General features: G+C 51.7%; 10 protein-coding genes across 10 annotated transcripts; 6 read left to right on the top strand and 4 right to left on the bottom strand.

Annotated features, from left to right (window-relative positions):
* The first annotated feature begins 35 nt into the window (after positions 1–35).
* On the top strand, positions 36–1,188 carry BJX68DRAFT_89914 (low-affinity Cu transporter). Its single transcript, XM_071049964.1, has 4 exons — positions 36–290; positions 375–573; positions 676–865; positions 913–1,188. Exons 1-4 carry the CDS (start codon positions 222–224, stop codon positions 1,028–1,030), a joined length of 576 nt encoding a protein of 191 aa, XP_070905332.1. The 5' UTR covers positions 36–221; the 3' UTR covers positions 1,031–1,188.
* On the bottom strand, positions 865–2,925 carry BJX68DRAFT_89938 (putative F-box and JmjC domain protein). The gene is made up of 2 exons (XM_071049965.1): positions 2,389–2,925; positions 865–2,336 (listed from the first exon to the last, which is right to left on the bottom strand). The coding sequence occupies exons 1-2, from the start codon at positions 2,682–2,684 to the stop codon at positions 1,148–1,150; spliced, it is 1,485 nt and encodes a 494-aa protein (XP_070905331.1). The 5' UTR covers positions 2,685–2,925; the 3' UTR covers positions 865–1,147.
* Positions 2,926–3,266: 341 nt separating this feature from the next.
* BJX68DRAFT_89751 (uncharacterized protein) lies at positions 3,267–4,124 on the top strand. The gene is made up of 3 exons (XM_071049960.1): positions 3,267–3,403; positions 3,588–3,801; positions 3,858–4,124. Exons 1-3 carry the CDS (start codon positions 3,364–3,366, stop codon positions 3,982–3,984), a joined length of 381 nt encoding a protein of 126 aa, XP_070905330.1. The 5' UTR covers positions 3,267–3,363; the 3' UTR covers positions 3,985–4,124.
* On the top strand, positions 4,031–5,425 carry BJX68DRAFT_275701 (P-loop containing nucleoside triphosphate hydrolase protein; the record flags this gene model as incomplete). The annotated part of the gene is made up of 2 exons (XM_071047895.1): positions 4,031–4,216; positions 4,271–5,425. 2 exons carry the CDS (start codon positions 4,031–4,033, stop codon positions 5,099–5,101), a joined length of 1,017 nt encoding a protein of 338 aa, XP_070905329.1. The 3' UTR covers positions 5,102–5,425.
* Positions 5,328–6,968, top strand: BJX68DRAFT_89702 (uncharacterized protein). Its single transcript, XM_071049958.1, has 2 exons — positions 5,328–6,139; positions 6,220–6,968. Exons 1-2 carry the CDS (start codon positions 5,683–5,685, stop codon positions 6,915–6,917), a joined length of 1,155 nt encoding a protein of 384 aa, XP_070905328.1. The 5' UTR covers positions 5,328–5,682; the 3' UTR covers positions 6,918–6,968.
* On the bottom strand, positions 6,969–8,364 carry BJX68DRAFT_89747 (fumarylacetoacetate hydrolase family protein). Its single transcript, XM_071049959.1, has 3 exons — positions 7,810–8,364; positions 7,535–7,746; positions 6,969–7,447 (listed from the first exon to the last, which is right to left on the bottom strand). Exons 1-3 carry the CDS (start codon positions 7,866–7,868, stop codon positions 7,020–7,022), a joined length of 699 nt encoding a protein of 232 aa, XP_070905327.1. The 5' UTR covers positions 7,869–8,364; the 3' UTR covers positions 6,969–7,019.
* Positions 8,157–8,866, top strand: BJX68DRAFT_89678 (uncharacterized protein). Its single transcript, XM_071049957.1, has 2 exons — positions 8,157–8,364; positions 8,470–8,866. The coding sequence occupies exons 1-2, from the start codon at positions 8,317–8,319 to the stop codon at positions 8,728–8,730; spliced, it is 309 nt and encodes a 102-aa protein (XP_070905326.1). The 5' UTR covers positions 8,157–8,316; the 3' UTR covers positions 8,731–8,866.
* A 172-nt stretch (positions 8,867–9,038) lies between these two features.
* BJX68DRAFT_261560 (PWI domain-containing protein) lies at positions 9,039–10,316 on the top strand (the record flags this gene model as incomplete). The annotated part of the gene is made up of 4 exons (XM_071044173.1): positions 9,039–9,142; positions 9,234–9,324; positions 9,388–9,552; positions 9,693–10,316. 4 exons carry the CDS (start codon positions 9,039–9,041, stop codon positions 10,314–10,316), a joined length of 984 nt encoding a protein of 327 aa, XP_070905325.1.
* A 51-nt stretch (positions 10,317–10,367) lies between these two features.
* BJX68DRAFT_89805 (uncharacterized protein) lies at positions 10,368–11,020 on the bottom strand. Its single transcript, XM_071049961.1, has 2 exons — positions 10,738–11,020; positions 10,368–10,663 (listed from the first exon to the last, which is right to left on the bottom strand). Exons 1-2 carry the CDS (start codon positions 10,898–10,900, stop codon positions 10,419–10,421), a joined length of 408 nt encoding a protein of 135 aa, XP_070905324.1. The 5' UTR covers positions 10,901–11,020; the 3' UTR covers positions 10,368–10,418.
* Positions 11,021–12,775: 1,755 nt separating this feature from the next.
* Positions 12,776–15,088, bottom strand: BJX68DRAFT_89895 (putative cell wall protein). The gene has a single exon (XM_071049962.1). The coding sequence runs from the start codon at positions 14,878–14,880 to the stop codon at positions 13,003–13,005; it is 1,878 nt and encodes a 625-aa protein (XP_070905323.1). The 5' UTR covers positions 14,881–15,088; the 3' UTR covers positions 12,776–13,002.
* Positions 15,089–16,534: the final 1,446 nt, after the last annotated feature.

The following is a 16,534-nucleotide window of genomic DNA, read 5'->3' as shown; positions in this document are numbered from 1 at the left end:
TAGTGATGGCTGGCCAGCACATCATCTTACGCTTCGTCTCCTCATTCACCCCTTGTTTGCGGCTTATTTCGATTAACTTCTTGGAGTCGAATTTGAGTTGACATTCGCCGAAAGACCACTTTTATTAGCCCCTCCACCACACGACAATTTCCGATAAACTCGATACACGCAATCCAATACGGAGGTATTGGTCGCTGCTCAAGCAACTCAGCTACAAGACAATGGACATGGATCACGGCCACCATGGGCACGGAGATATGGATATGGGAGGGGACCAGTGCAGCATGAATGTGAGCGCGCCCCTTCCTGCCTTCACGAGTCAACAAAATAACATTCTTTTACTTGAGATTTCTCGTTAATGCTCTGAATAACAGATGCTCTTCACCTGGTCGACCAAGAACCTCTGTATTGTCTTCTCCGGATGGCACGTAACCGGTCCCCTCTCTCTCCTCGGTTCCCTAGTCGTCATCGTCCTTATGGCTGCGGGCTATGAAGGTGTCAGACAAGTTACTCGGCAGTATGAGATTGCGCACGCGAGACGATTGAGTGCGTTCTCGACAGTCCCTGTTGGCAGTAAGTGATTTTCCTCTATATGTCTATACAGTGCTTTCTATATAAGAGTCGGATGTTTGAACAATCCCTCCCGTTGGCCGAGCTGCCATTGACCCTGTAAAGGCAATGAGATCGCCGACGAAGCTCTCACGGGCAATGAGACTGAGCCTCAAAACCAAGCACGTACACATGTCCCCAGCACGAGCTCACGGCTACTTGTAGGCAGTGACAATAGGAGGGCCGTTGAGCGGAGGGGTAAGATCACCATGGCTGCGCTTTATGCGGTGCAGGTGTTTTATAGCTTTTTCATCATGTAAGTCGGGCTTCTCTTCTCATGAAGAAATGAGCTGACAACCCCAGGCTTCTCTTTATGACTTACAACGGCTTTGTTATGCTTGCCGTCGCTGTGGGCGCGTTTGTCGGATACTTGGCATTCGGTGAGAACATGTCGGCGACCAAAAGTGTTGCTTGTCATTGAAGTCCAGCTTTGTTGTAGGCCCAGTGTGCCCGGATGCCGCTTTAAGAGGTAAACCCAAGCTCTGCTGTATAGCTCATTGCATTATTGCATGATTCGTTGCATATATAGTTGAGGCGTTCAAGGAACTTCCACATCGCTATCATCGCCACCAAATCCGAAGCTGAAACCAGCAGATTCGGGCTCAGCTGAATCGGTTTTAATCTTTCCGTGGACGATCTCGTCCCATTTTCTCTTCTTGCCCTCGGATTTCTTTTTCAAATCGTCTAGAGCTGTTTGCAGTAGTTCCGGGTGTGATTTCTGCATCTTGGCCACGAACTGTTCGTACGGGTTGGTTACATCCTTTCGAAATCCAGAAATCTGATCTGCCTTATTAGACAGGAAATCCAACGCGGCTGTTAAGTGGGCGCGAGGAATGAAATTTTGCGTGATTGCGATAGCAGGTTCAAGATTGACGACTAGATGCCACCAGCCGGAAGGAACATGGAGGATTTCTCCTTCCTGACAAATGCCCTCAATGCAGCCTTGTGTACGGCGAGCCTCGGCATGGAATCCTAAGAGCCATTCCGCTATACTAAGCGGGGAAGTCACCTCACTTTGGTCGTCCGACACATAAACCCCGGGCGGAGGGGGAAGCTTGGAAGACGAAGGGAACATAATCCAGTACTTGGAGCCACGGACAACAGCATTCCAGGCGCTTGTAGCATTAGGGTCCTTGTGAAAAGTGCTTCCAGATCTTTCAGGTCCGATAATCAACCACTGTCTATCGGGCCGGTCGTTGCCCAGAACAGAGAAGAAGTCCTCGCCGAAGCAAGGTGGCGGCCAATAGGCTATCTCCGGTTCCTGGTCCATCGGACCTACCCTGAGCCCCATCTTGGAGACAAACTCCTTGTCGAAGAGGTATAGAGGGCTTTCGTCCGAGTTGTTCTTCATGTAATCAACATATGTCCGGAAAGGCCAGTCGACAGCCTCCGCTCTAAAGGGAGTCCCTCCGTGCTTCGGCAGCAGTGTCTCCACCGACCACTGGTGGTATACCGGCCACTGTTTCACGGGTTCCGTCAAGATGAACGGTGTATCAGACCATTTCTCCTGAAATTCTTGAGGAGTTAGGTTGGGTAAACGGGCAATCTGGTTCCTAGTTGGAATGTTGGAGGCATATGGATCTAGCGAAATGTGCGCGCAATAGAATGGCCTATGCAGGGCATCCGAGAACAGGTTGGAACAGTCGAGAAAAGCAACCTTAGATGGAGGAAGGTTCAGGTACGTCGTACGCCATGTTCCTCTCCATGTGAAAGATGTAGGAGGGGATCTAGCAACTTAGCATCTACGCCACTACGTCACAGCTGAGTTAAATGCCGTACCTGATGAAAATAGTCTTCCATAGATCCTCCGCTCTTGTGAAAGCATAAAGCGCCTTACATGTCCGGCCAAGCCGCAGGAGGCTTGGGCAATCAAGGAACTCCAATAATATCAAAATCAACTCGTCTGGCAGCAACCCGAATGTACCAATCGCGTTGCGGAGATTGACAGCGGCGAGCAGCGCATTGCCACTCGGTTTTACGCCGAGAGGATGTCCTGGGATTGCATTCCGAGCAGCGAGTTCTTCGACTCCATCCTCATTCCGGAGCTGGCTGCCCAAAGTTGTAATGTCTGGCATATCGGTCCTCCAACCTGTTTGACTTCGTTTGTACACTTCCTTTTGCAGGAATCAAACGGAATTTCCCTGGGAACCGGCGGAGATAGGCGAAAAGACGATTCAATAATGGTGGAGAAGTAATCAGCGATGATTCACAACAAGATTTGCCTGCCACAGCCACCAGAAGAGTCACAACATCTGTCAAGAGAAAGCAGCAAAAAAGTAGAGGGAAAAGGTGGGCATGACTCAAAATAGCAGGCGGTTCGCAATCATTGGGCAAAAATCTCGTACCAAAGTTCAGGCGGCAAGGGTAATTTTGCCATAGTAAGCTGAGTCACCAGCGGTAACAGCGAGTAAAAATGCAGAGAGGGAAAAAAACCCCATCCAGAATAATTCTTTTTTCCCACCACCAGAAGATCCACCACTTCTTCCATCTTTTTTCTCTTCTCTTTCCACTCTCCAACTCTCAACTTCTACAACATTTATCATTACTACTAGCTCCTTGAAAGTCTCTCCCGGAGACCTGTGGTTCTAGTCATCAGCACTCGAGAGAAGAAGTCTTTTGACTTTAAGAAATTCAGCGACAGAAACCCCACTGGGACCGTCGCTAAGGAACAAACCCTTCAGTTCTTACCCAAACCCCACCGTCTTCCTTCGATCACAGTCCGTTGCTGTGATCCCCTCTACAACAACCGCAAACATGGCTTCCAACGACAAGGGTCTCGAGGAGATCCCCGACGGTACGTTGTACTCCTTTGCGTCTTATCGTCCATATGTCGGTGTCGTGGCGAGGATTTTTTTTTTTTTTTTTTCGCGGTCTACACAGGACGGCGGGATGGAAAATCCTGCAGTCTCGCACCACCACCAGCGACAACACCCGTGAAGGCACAGAATAAGCTAACGATATTCTTTTCGAAATTACAGCTCAGATCGAGTCCAACTACGATGAGGTCACCGACTCTTTCGACTCCATGGACCTGAAGAGCGAGCTGCTCCGCGGTATGTGCAAATTTCTATTCCGAACACGAAGAGTGGGGGGTCAGGATCTAACGGTCATCGCGCTTTACAGGTGTCTACGCCTATGGTTTCGAACGTCCCTCTGCTATCCAGCAGCGTGCCATCATGCCCATCATCAAGGGTGAGTCTAGAAATTCGCAAATGTTACGTTCCAATGGTGTTAATAACTCGCCTTAGGCAACGATGTCATTGCTCAGGCTCAGTCCGGTACTGGAAAGACCGCTACTTTCTCCATCTCCGCTCTCCAGAAGCTCGACCCCAACGTCAAGGGCTGCCAGGCTCTGATCGTTGCCCCCACCCGTGAATTGGCCCAGCAGATCCAGAAGGTCGTTATCGCTATCGGTGACTTCATGAACATTGAGTGCCACGCCTGCATTGGTGGTACCGCTGTCCGTGATGACATGAACGCCCTCCGCAACGGTCCCCAGGTCGTTGTCGGTACCCCCGGCCGTATCCAGGACATGATCCAGCGCCGTGTCCTCAAGACCGACCACATGAAGATGTTCATCCTCGACGAGGCCGATGAGATGTTGTCCGTACGTAATATCTTATCTTGATCAAACATGCAAGCAACATACTAATGAATGCAGCGTGGTTTCACCGAGCAAATCTACGACATCTTCCAGCTCCTTCCCCAGTCCACCCAGGTTGTCCTGCTCTCCGCTACCATGCCCCAGGACGTCCTTGAGGTCACCACCAAGTTCATGCGCGACCCCGTCCGTATCCTTGTCAAGAAGCAGGAACTTACCCTCGAAGGTATCAAGCAGTTCTACATTGCCGTCGAGAAGGAGGAGTGGAAGCTCGACACCCTCTCCGATCTCTACGAGACCGTTACAATCACCCAGGCCGTCATCTTCTGCAACACCCGCCGCAAGGTCGACTGGCTCACTGACAAGCTCACTGCCCGTGACTTCACCGTCTCCGCCATGCACGGTGACATGGAGCAGTCCCAGCGTGATGTTATCATGAAGGAGTTCCGCTCTGGATCCTCCCGTGTCCTCATTGCCACTGACCTTCTGGCCCGTGGTATCGATGTCCAGCAGGTCTCTCTGGTCATCAACTACGATCTCCCTGCCAACCGTGAGAACTACATTCACCGTATCGGTCGTGGTGGTCGTTTCGGTCGTAAGGGTGTTGCCATCAACTTCGTCACCGCCGACGATGTCCGTATGATGCGCGAAATCGAGCAGTTCTACAGCACTCAAATCGAGGAGATGCCCATGAACGTTGCAGGTATGTTGAACACTAGCCCAACGAAATATCAAGCGTATACTAACTGCGATAGACCTCATCTAAACTCCTTAAATCCGAGCCACCTAATGTCTTCGATGCGGGTTACGAATGCAGTTGCCAATAACGCTCCAAGGGTGAGTTGCGGTGGAAAAAGACCTGTTTTTGATCGTTGCAGCTTCTCTTGGTAAAGGGAAATCCTTCAAAAGTGGCTTTCTGTATCTCCAGCATTTTGTTTTGTGTTATCAGCAGCAGATGGGTTCTAAACGACTCCCCGTCGACTGCTGTCTCATGGTTTCCTTTGTTCATGCTTACGGAGATGCGACAATGTTTGTGCGATTGTTTATGCTGTAATTCATGATTGTCTCTTCTGGGATCTCTTTTCACCTCTTTTTCCTTTGTCCCCTTTTCCTACATTGCTCGTTAGTTAGGTCATTGTTACCTGACTGAGAAGGCGAGCAAAAATGTTACTCGCTCATGGTTTTCTCCCTCAGGAGGAAGAAGGCCATTTACATGTTCATGGATCTGGGGTGGTTGTATACCTGCTTTAAAGTATGGAGCACAATAGACAAGAGGTAAATGCCATTCCGTTTGGTTAACTAAGTTTTGAGTTTGATATGCTCGTAGGTTTGTAGCACTTTCCTCACTGTAGCCTTTTTCGCAAAGGTTGTTCCTAACGACCTCCCACCCCATCCTGCGATAGCCATTTTCACGCTGAACCCCCAACTGTATTATTCAGTCAACCTGGAGGTTACGGAACCATAGCTTTCTGATGTCTCAGCCGAACCTGGACCCCAGAGATCCCTCTAACACAACAACACCTTACGCCTCCCATCCGTCTTCTATCCTCTGGGCACATCAACTCCGGCGTGACATCGTCGTACTCACCGAGTTGATCAAGGAGCTCCAAAACGACCATGCTACGACAACCAAGATTCTGACCGACCTCGGTGAAACTGTTGACCTTCTACTTGCGCGGATACGTACGCTTGAGCTGCAGCGCGACACTGATAAACTCATTCTCGCCCAACAGGATACAAAACTAGAGGAACTTGCGGATTTACATACTGAGCAGTTGGCTAAGTACAAGACTATGTTTGACGACATTCGGGCTACACTCGAGAAGGCAGAGTCTGCGAATAAGATGTTGCTGGGCAAGGTTGAGATTCTTGAACGGTCAACTTGTGTTCTTCAGGAGAACACGGCGAGCGAACAAGTGGCGAGTGCAGGTGAGAATAGACTTCATGTTGCTGTATTCGTCAACCTATTATAGCCGATTTGGTTCACTAACAAATTGCATTCTTGACAGGAACAAGTAGGTTGGGTACTGCTTCTGAAAACGCCGTTTCAGGTCCAATTCGGCCCGGTCGAATCCCTGCTCGGACTGCACCAGAAAATCCGAGCCTGACATGGATAGCACCAAAGCAGCTACAGCGAACAGAGACGGCAACAACATGGGAAACATCATTGAGCGATATCACCCAACCGCTTGCCCGCAGGAGAGGCTCCAGGTTTGATTTACAGCTACAACTTCCAAACCAAGCTTTGGACATAGATAGCGCAATGGGAAATGCAAGAACAGAAGCTCAAATTCTGAGAAGTATTCTCCAGGGCGGCAGGTCCTTGATTGCATACCTCGAATACGCAAATGCTTTGAGAGCCGAAGCGCCCCAGGTCAGCGATGCCAGGTTTATCCACGCCTTCCTTCTGGGGCATGATGAGGTGGCTGAGTGTAGGCGGGCTGAGGAAATGGCAAAAGAGGTGGGATTTTCTTGGGAGAGCTTAGCGGGAATGATAAGAAGTCACCTAGAGCCAGGTCAAGGTCAGGTTGTAGGGCGTCGAGAAGAACGAAGGACAGGAAACCCGGACGGAGTGGGGAAAATAAGTGCAGCAAATCCACCTGCATTTGTGGAAAATAACAATATGAGGGGAAGGAGAACTATACCAATTGTACGTCCAGATACGGCCGAGTCTATTTACGAGCCGTTTGCTGGGCGTCATGATTAGCTTAGCCTAGGGATCCCAACTGGTGCTATCCCTCACATATGTACAGTATGTTGTAGTGTAGCAGCAATATCTATTCTTAAAACACGGCAAGAATCGAACTCCTTAAGTCTCGCGGTACTCATAGCGCCCCTCTCGATCCTTGACCTCAACCTCAATCCTTCCCTGTTCAATCTCCTTCCCATCAACCTCGATCGACGCAGTCATGACGTCTCCTGACTTGACCTCCCCAACGCCCTTGGGCGTACCGGTCAGCACCAAGTCACCCTTCTCCAGCGTCATCACGCGCGAGATCTCTGCGAGCAGTCTAGGGATCCGGTAGAGCATCAACCCGGTCGAATCAGCCTGTCGCTGCTGGGTACCGACATTGAGACGCAAGAACGCATTATGCGGGTCGGGGATCTGCGACTTGAGAATCTCCTGCGAAACGGGGAGGAAGGTGTCGAAGCCCTTTGCGATCGTCCAAGGGAGACCCTTCTTCTTCGCCTCATCTTGCACGTTGCGAGCTGTCATGTCGATTGCGAGGAGGTAGCCTAAGGCATAATGTTAGCTACTCTCCAATCCAATTCCGAAGACATGACCCGTTCGGATACAAGATATGAGTGGGCCAGGTAACGCACTGTGAATCGCATCCAGCGCTCCCTTGTCGTCCGACGGATCCAAATCGCGGACCTGCTTGCCCATCACCAGACCCAATTCCACCTCATAGTGCAGGTTGGTGCCGCGCGGTCGGAGAACAGGACCCTCGCCGGGGATAAGGATAGAGGACGAGGGCTTCAGGAAGAAGAAGGGCTGCTTGGGCTTCGTGTTGTTCAGCTCTGTGATGTGGTCGCTGTGGGTTCGGCGTTAGTCGCGATGCCGCGGAGGTGCGAAATAGAGAGGGCCGGAGACTTACGCGTAGTTTCGGCCGATGCAAATGACCTTGCGGCAATTGGCGCGGATTGAAGCTGCCATTGTAATTGTCTTTGGTTTTTTTGTGTGATCAGCAAAGACAGAGGGAAGAAGCGCCGTATATAGGCGTCGCTGGGGAAGCCGATAATGCGGCGGAAGTCCGGCCGAGGATTGTGGGGATGTCGGATCATCCGAGATTCGGATGCGCCTCAGACTTCTCTTCGACTTTCATCATACTCTGTGTATTGCCGGTTCTCCTTGTCGATTACCTCAGTAAGGTTCCCGTTGCTCTTGTGATTGTGTCTCAAGTTCATAGTCAGAGATAGTGACAACGTCGCAACGGAGCTACCCTGTCCCTCAAAAGTCCGTCAAATCCAAACTGCGCAGCCTGTATCTACTCCAAAAGTTGCGCGACAGATCCGGATAAAGATCCGGTTGACTGTATAAGCTGAAAATACCATCAGAGTCGATTGTCTTACTCTGATAACTGGCAAGTCGACGCTTTGACAACATGAAAGTAGCAGAGATCCTATCCGATCTCGCGTCTCTACGTGCTTGTGTACGTCCTTCTCATTCTCATTCTAATACTTGTTACATGGACGGGGATTTGGGACTCCGGTCTCGGGCGAGAAGCTCATCATGTTCGAGGGCTAACACCGTATAGGACTACAATGATGCTCTGAACCTCGTCACTGTCAACCAAGTCCTACCGTCAGTAGAGACAGGAGAGCGGCGTGCCCCAGGAGATGCAGCGGCCAACCCAACAAAAGCAAACACGGCGAAAGATCACCTTCGCCTCGCGTCAGAGCTCGTCGAGCTACACTATGAGATGAAGGCCGTCCATAAAGATGGCAAAGTAGATGAGCAACTGCGCCGTGGGAGGGAGGAGGTGAATCGGGTGCTACGAGAACTGACTGGTCGTTGAGAGGATTGGATCCAGTTCGGCCGTGGGCAACCGTCCATATATGTATATATATGGAGTATTGGAAGTAATGATATGAAGCAATGACATGTTAATGATCAACTAAAGTTGCGCTGATAAATGGATTGGATATAGACCTCGCCAAGAGCGATTTCCTAGATAGGAAAGATTGAGGCTCATCGGTCCGACTGCTTCCGAAAACAGGAAACCACAAGCACCAACCGCGCAACGCATCATTGCTGAGTCGCGCTCTCGAGTCTCGCCGACACCCAGACTTGCAAGCCCAGCCCTTCAACCATCACTCAATCAGTATGGCGACCCGCGTGGATGCAAAGCTGCTCCGACAGACCAAATTCCCTCCGGAGTTCAACCAGAAAGTTGACATGACCAAGGTCAATATCGAGGTCATGAAAAAGTAAGCCTAGCCTCTGTTCACTTTCTCCAGGATCGAGTTCGTTGTTAAGGGAAAGGAATGTCTCACTAATTGTGGCTTTGTTCAACAATAGATGGATCGCAGGAAAGATTTCTGAGATTCTGGGGAACGAAGATGACGTCGTTATTGAGCTTTGCTTTAACCTGCTCGAAGGATCACGATTTGTATGTCGAGTCTCTTATTAAACGTTGGTTTCGCGACAATTGCTAACTTTTGCCGTTATTCAGCCGGACATCAAATCGCTACAAATTCAGCTTACGGGGTTTCTGGACAAGGATACCGCGAAATTTTGCAAGGAATTATGGTTGTTATGCTTGAGTGGCCAGCAAAATCCCCAGGGAGTTCCGAAGGAGCTCTTGGAAGCAAAGAAGCTGGAACTTATGCAAGAAAAGGTAGGTCAGCGTGCCCAACGATATCTGTTCTCTTGCTAACGGAGTCTAGGTCGAGGCCGAGAAAGCAGCCGAAGAGGCGCGCAAGAAGAAAGAGCACGAGCAAGCGCGGGAGCGAGAGATCGAGGAGCTAAGACGGAGAGAACGCTCTGAGAGAGGCCGCGGGGGCAGAAGAGGCGGCTTTGGAGGACGAGACTTTGATCGACGGCGGTCACCACCGAGACGGCGCAGTCGGGATCGCCATTGGGACCAGCCTCCCAGGCGAGAGTTCGATTCGTATGTCCCCTCCGGATCTCGCAGAGGCCGTCGGCCTTCTAGGTCACCCAGTCGCTCACCCTCACGCTCGCGATCTGTATCACCTTCTCGGTCGCCGCCACGCAGGCAACGCCCTGACCGAAACCGACGCCGTCGATCACCTAGCGGCTCCGTCTCGCCAGACCGAGGTGACCGCCGGAGGCCGAGAAGACGCAGCCCCGATTACGGTGATCGAGCTAGATCCATCTCCCGCAGTGATTCATCGCGCTCACGTACTCCCAGAAGAGACCGACGACAGCGATCTACTTCCCCGCGTAGCCCGTCACGCTCGCCTGCCCCGAAGCACCGACATAGGCGGAGGAAATCATCTGGCTCAAGGTCACGATCGAGATCGCGGAGCGCCGAGAGGCGAGAGGGCCGGCGAAGATCGTCGCCTTATTCTAGAGATGACAAGAGAGAATCCACGGCTAATATTGCAAAGGGCCACAAATCCCGTGACGATCGCCGCTTGAGCCGCAGCAGAGACCGCAGCGACGACCGTCGACGTCGGCGCTCGTTCAGAAGCGCGAGCCGCAGTCGTAGCCGGGGCAGAGGCCGGTCTCCCACCAGAAGCGTTAGCCCGAGGCGTCACGACTCGCGCAGCCGAAGCCGCACGAGGGAGAGAAAGCGGCGTCGCTCCATTGAGAGATATGCTCCCGCTGCCCGGAGAAGGCGCAACACGTCTTCCGTATCCGTTCGTAGTGAGAAGCGGCAAAGAGTGGCTGATCAAGATGAGGATTCAAAGCGCAAATCGCCGTCTCCTGAGGCCGAAGAGAAAAGCCATGCCAAAGAGGTGGGTGAATGATATTCATATGTAAAGGTATTCACAATGTTCCCCGGCCTCAGCCGTGTAATCTGCTCGACCCCTTCCATTTGTCAGACTAACAAGTTTATAATAGGCTATTCCACCAAAACCACATCCACGCATCTCCAGCACTATACTACGAGAGAAGCTTCTCCGTGAAAGATTAGTTGCTATGCGACGAGCCACCCCAAATGACAAGGTAGGTAGCAGCAGCTCAACGGCACAACAGAACATATAATGCAATTCAGGCATACATAACTGTCCTCTGGTCTATATGAAAGTCGTTAGCAGGCCAGGTTCTTACACCATCTGATCAATGATAAGACGAGCATTTCCCATAGGGCCATCCATCACGGCGCACAGTCGTACTGTCGTCTCCTTTAAGCGTTGTGCATAATAGTCAAACCTCGTATCATGCATGCAATTACTCTCTTGGATCGCCATCGCCACCAACCCAGGCGTTGGCGTTGGCGTTGGCGTGCAACGCTCTCGTCCAATTTCGGCATCTCGGCTCCTTCGAGCGACGGGTCCAACCCTGTTCCTACTGCCAAGGTAAAAATTTGAAGCGCGGTTCGCAAATCGCAATCAAGTCTTCTTGAGGCGATACGACGACGAGAGCAAGAGACTATTCGAAGGCTATAGCCAGCGCTAGACTTTTAGTATACTCTAGCCAGCGGGTTGAGAGCCATCATAGTCGGCGCATTAGTGCGTCTAGATTAGCCTCACACCCTCAATTCCCCGCTCAGACAAAGAGACTCTGGGACAGAGAGTCAGTTCCATCTCCCTAAAATTGGACAATCCGACCCGAATCCAGACAACACACGAGAAACATTAATCTTAATCTTATTTCTTGAGGTGTTCAGCTGATAACTGTGATCTCCATCTCCATCTCTAAAATTTGGGGAATTGGTGGCTTCATAGACTTTGAGTCTGGAACCATGAAAGGGTTTCGCGAGGACGAGCCCGCTGATAATCCGCCCCGGGCGAAGTATGCATGCATCCTGAATTATGCAAGGAACCAGGCACAAGCGCAGAAGGATTCCCGGGATAACCGGTTGGATTTGGAGGAAGCATGGAAATTGGAGAAATCCACAACTTGCAAATAATGATAATAGACACCTTGCGGGATCGTACTTACTCTGTATTCCGTCTGAGCGTAGATACATCGATGTACAAAGTACAGGAATGATGACATTTATACCCCACACTCCGGACGTCCTCCGTTCTCCGTCTCCGTACGCTGGACGGAGTATACAACGACTCAACCAGGGCCGAGGCGGACAGACCGCTCAATGATAATTTTGGCGAGACATTCTCCAATGATATTCACTGCAACCAAAATCTCACTCTAGGGCCTGGACTCATTTGAGTCACGGCCGTCAAAGGCCCAAAAATAAAGATGGAAAAAATCTGCTCGGTCGAAGGAATCGGATCCCATCCATCCACGCAACGGCATCCATGTCAGTCCTCCTGGCTCCAACAAAGAAAAGCTGGTTCCTGAACGGCGCGCCTGACTTGCCTCTTAGCGGTACTGTAGTGCTTCGCGAGCCAGTAGATAGTCGCGGCGGCGTTGTTCAGTCATCCCCAGAAAACGATGCGCAATCCCTTGGCCGATCGCAATACCAAACGTCAGCCTCCAGGACCGGTGCAGGTACAAGCTGCAGGCTGCAGAATTTAGCGGCTGTCAGATGCAAGCACGGCGGGCACAGCCTCCATGAGTCCGCGGATTTGGGACTTCCACCCCATGGACGAAACAGGGCAAAGCACGACAAAGCAAGGAATCAGGGGAAGAAAGTCAGCCGGCGGTGGAACTGAAGAGTGGGTGAGTGGAAACCAGAGCCGGAAATCCTTTCTTCTTTTCTCCAGACTCCACGCGGTTGACAATGGTCAAGACAAGTGAGGCCGAGGCTAGTCTATGAAGAGAAGGAGGGTGAAGATCATCAGGTAAGAGTGCGGATCACTTCTATCTTGAATTCAACGGTTTTAGTTACTCAAACAAACATCATGACGCTGTACATGTACATGGTAATAGGCAATGGAGGTCCAGAGCTGAAGAGCTGGGGTGTCCTGCTGAATAAACATAACATTAAGGAATGTACTCCATTAAGGGGATATCAAAAGTCCAGTGACAAAAATAGACAAAAGTACAGGTTGGAGAAGGTATAGCCAGCGTGTTCTCTTTTTCTCCCAATTGCCGTGCGAGAGACTGGACTTGCGTTGAAAGGGATCCACGCAGTGGCTTGCTGGTGGACTGACGGTGCCATGAAAATTAGGATTATGAATTAGGCGTGTAAAGCAGGAGTTGGTGCCATTGCGATCGTCTCGTTAGATTAGGGGCGGCCCGGATAGTTTCTCTAGTAGTTGGGAGGGCAGTACTCAACACCCACAGTCTTGGTGATGGTGATCGTCTTCTTGCCGCCGGTGGAGGTGGCAGTGGGGACCGGGGGCTCGGTGATCGTGGATGGGGGCTGAGAAGCGGACTCGGTGGGCTCAACGTCGGTAGGAACAGGAGGCTTGGTCTCTGTGTGGCTGATCATGGTAGCGGTGGTCAGAGTCTCGCAGGGAGTCTCGGTGGGCTCGCCAGTGGGCTCGACGCCAGTGGGAATGCCAGGCTTGGTGGTGCTGGGCTCGCCTGTGGGCTCAGTAGGGTGGCTCTCAGTGTGAGAGATCGTGGTCTCGGTGGTCAGGGTCTCGCAAGGAGTCTCGGTGGGCTCGGTGGGCTTGGTAGTGGTGGGTTCACCAGTGGGCTCGACATCAGTGTCGGTTTCGCAGGGGGTCTCCTCGGGCTCGCCAGGGGTAGTGGTGGGAGTGCCAGTGGGCTCAACATCGGTCTTGGTGGTGGTGGTCTTGGTGGTGGAAGGAGTGGTGGAAGGAGAAGCAGTGGGGGTGGTGCTAGGGAGAGTGGGAGTGGTGGAGGAGACGGGGGGCTTTCCACCGCAGCACTCGTGGCAGCCACCGAGCCAACCGATGATGATGATCTCAATGTGCTTGTCGATCGAGAAGCCGAATCCACCACTGATGAGGGCAGCGAGCTGGGCACGGGCTTCAATGGAGATAGAGAGGACACCTTCACCAGAGAGCAGGAAGGAGAGCAGACCGTGAAGGTGACCACCAAGGAGGGCGTCAATGGTGCCAGTGATGAATCCAGTAAGCTCAGCAAGGATGTTCTCGGAGAAGTCAATGGAGACTTCAGCGCCAGCAGATACACCGAAGGAAAGCCAGAAAGCAATGAGAGCCTTGAGTTCAGCAGTAAGCTTGCACTTGGAGCTAGCGAGCCAGAGAGAAAGCTCAACACGCTTCTCGTACTCGATGTCAATAGCGAGACCACCCTTTCCGCAGAATTCAAGGAGCTTCCTGATCTCAAGGTCAATCTCCAGACCGATGTCGGTCTGGAGGAAAGCACCTAGGGAAGCCTGAGCGCTCACAACGAGGGCACCAGAGGCCTCAATGAGAACCTCGAGGGACTTTCCAAGAGAGATGGTGGAGAGACCACCAACCGGAAGCTTGGGGAGCTCAATAACATCGCCTTCGATTCTACCCTCGAGCCAGAGTTTAAGAGTCTTCTTGAGCTCAACAGTGAGCTTGCACTCCTTGCTCTCGAGCCACAACTTCAGGGCGGCGATGATTTCAACGTCGAGGTCCGCAAGGATACCGCCAGCAGCACAGAATTCAAGACCAGCCTTGATCTTCCAGTCGAGCTCACCAAGGAGGCCAATGGCAGCCTCAAGGGAAGCCTGAGCGCCAATGGTAAGGACACCAGCAATGTCCTTAGCAAAGTCGAACACACCGTCCAAGGTCACGTAGAGCTCCTTCTGCGCAGCAATGTGAGCTAGAGTGGGGAGGAAGAAGGAGAGCTGAGCACGGATTTCAAGGTCAATCTCAATGTCGACGGAAACGTCAGCCTCGCACCAGGCCAACAGGGACTTCTTCAGATCGGCGTCGATGTGGACGCCAGCGCCAGTCTTGAGCCAAATGCCGAGCTGCTTGCGGTACTCAAAGTCGATGGAACCAGCCTTGCAACCAATAGCACCACCGTTCAGGGCAACAGCAGCCTCAGCGCTGATGCCGCCGAGGATGTTAACGGGACTTGTGCCGTGAAGAATGTCGTTGATGGTGTCAATGAGACCGCCAATGAGACCAAAGGTGCGGGCGTCGAGCTCGGTAGTGCTAGCAGTGGGGAGGGCGAGAGTAGAGCCCGCCAGAGCGGCGAGCAAGAGAAGGTTGGAACGCATAGTTGCGTTAGTATGAAAAAGAAGGTCTTAGAACGGCAACAATTATTCTCGGAGAGAATGAAGAACGAATGACGTATCAAAGAATTAACGATAGACTGTTAAAAACTATGGTGTAAAAAAAAAGAGTGTCAGGCACAGGGCCAGAGAAACGACAGACAGAGGGCTTGCTGGTTGGGAAAAGCAGGCGTGCTCATCCGAGGATTATATACCTCCCCTGAGGATCAAGGCCCTGGTCCTGGTCACTGGTCAGTCAGCCCACAGGGGGGTAGCTCCGCTTAGCCCTCTTCCGCTACTCCTGATCAGGGCTCGGATCTTCACGGTCAGTCTCGCTGCCAAGTGGACCGTCGTCGGTCCGCGGTATCCAAGCCCAAGCTATGGAGTACCGTTGGGTGTGGAGCCCTTTCAGGAACCAAACAAAGTCCGATCGAAGTGCTATTTCAGGCCACGGGGTTCGCCCTTCGAAGAAGAACGAGTTTCATCCTCTGTGGGCTTCCTGCATTGGTTACCCACAGCGGACTGGCTATCTTGTGTGACATCGTCATGGGTGATCCCATCATGAATCGCATGGACAAAGCTGAGCGACTTCAGACATTCTTATTGTCTTAACGGTCAATCCGTACAAACCTCGTTCCCAAGGCGAAGATCCGAAGGCACATTCTCCGTACTAATGTGAAAGTGGGGAGCCAGGGGACACACCAATTCCTGAGGACTAGGTACGGGCTCCAGCGGCCAGCCTCCCGGCTGACAATGTCCTCGAGGAACGAACGGCGTGTCAATGGATGGAGGATGCAGGTGAGATTGTTGTTAATTGAAAATGCTCCGGGACACCCGAGGCTTTTGGCATCTGCAGAGGCCTGCAGACCACCAACCAGAGCCTCCGAAACATGGAGAACTCTCGCTGGTCAACCAATGCGCGGAAAGACCTCCAATTTGGAATACATCACGGATTCAAGGTCGAGACTGATGGCCTCTTGACAGGCTTGTTCCTTTTATTTCAGGGACTCAAAAACAGTCCATAATCTCCTAGGCCCATCGAGGACAGCTCGAAGATACGTTCAGAAAGGCTCTCTCCGGTAATCTGAAACTCTGGAGTAAATCGTTGAACTTTTGAAGAATCATCTTGGGTTCATACTCCGGGGAACTATTTGCAGAATCTAGAAAGACTATTGAGGGTCCGGTAGGTGACTAGTGGTAACCCAACTCAACCAAGTCCATGAGGACTTTTTTCTGCAAAAGCGAGAGCAGTCGATGAACACAGGAAGTCAGATTCAGGAAGACGTTTTGGCAGTGCTTGCTTTGCGTGGGCGGCGAGAGCGCTCGTGCGTAAAGAATCATGAACCCTGCAAAGTCGACAGTAGACCAGGACTAAGATGGGCGCAGAGCAAAAGACCTAGGTGCTAGTGCAAGAGTCCGACGAGAATATGCTTTTCTTCAGCGATCAAAGTTGAAGCAATCCAGCTCAACTGTCGACTCACCAGGTCACCCCAGGTGAAAAGAGCGTAGAGTGCTTCAGGCCCAGGCCGGCTTGACGGATTTGGATGATGGTCCGGGCAACGGAGGATTCGGATGTTGAAGCCTGAACTAACTAATCATGAAGTGTAGGATGCAGTGACTCTTGGCGAGTTTTAGCGATGCTAGCGGGGCTCTTCATAGT

Source organism: Aspergillus pseudodeflectus (genome assembly GCF_044049435.1).
Source record: "Aspergillus pseudodeflectus strain CBS 756.74 chromosome Unknown BJX68scaffold_2, whole genome shotgun sequence".
In the NCBI taxonomy this organism is placed as follows: domain Eukaryota; kingdom Fungi; phylum Ascomycota; class Eurotiomycetes; order Eurotiales; family Aspergillaceae; genus Aspergillus; species Aspergillus pseudodeflectus.
Note: the sequence above shows the minus strand (reverse complement) of the source record. Positions and strands in the feature narration are given on the sequence as shown.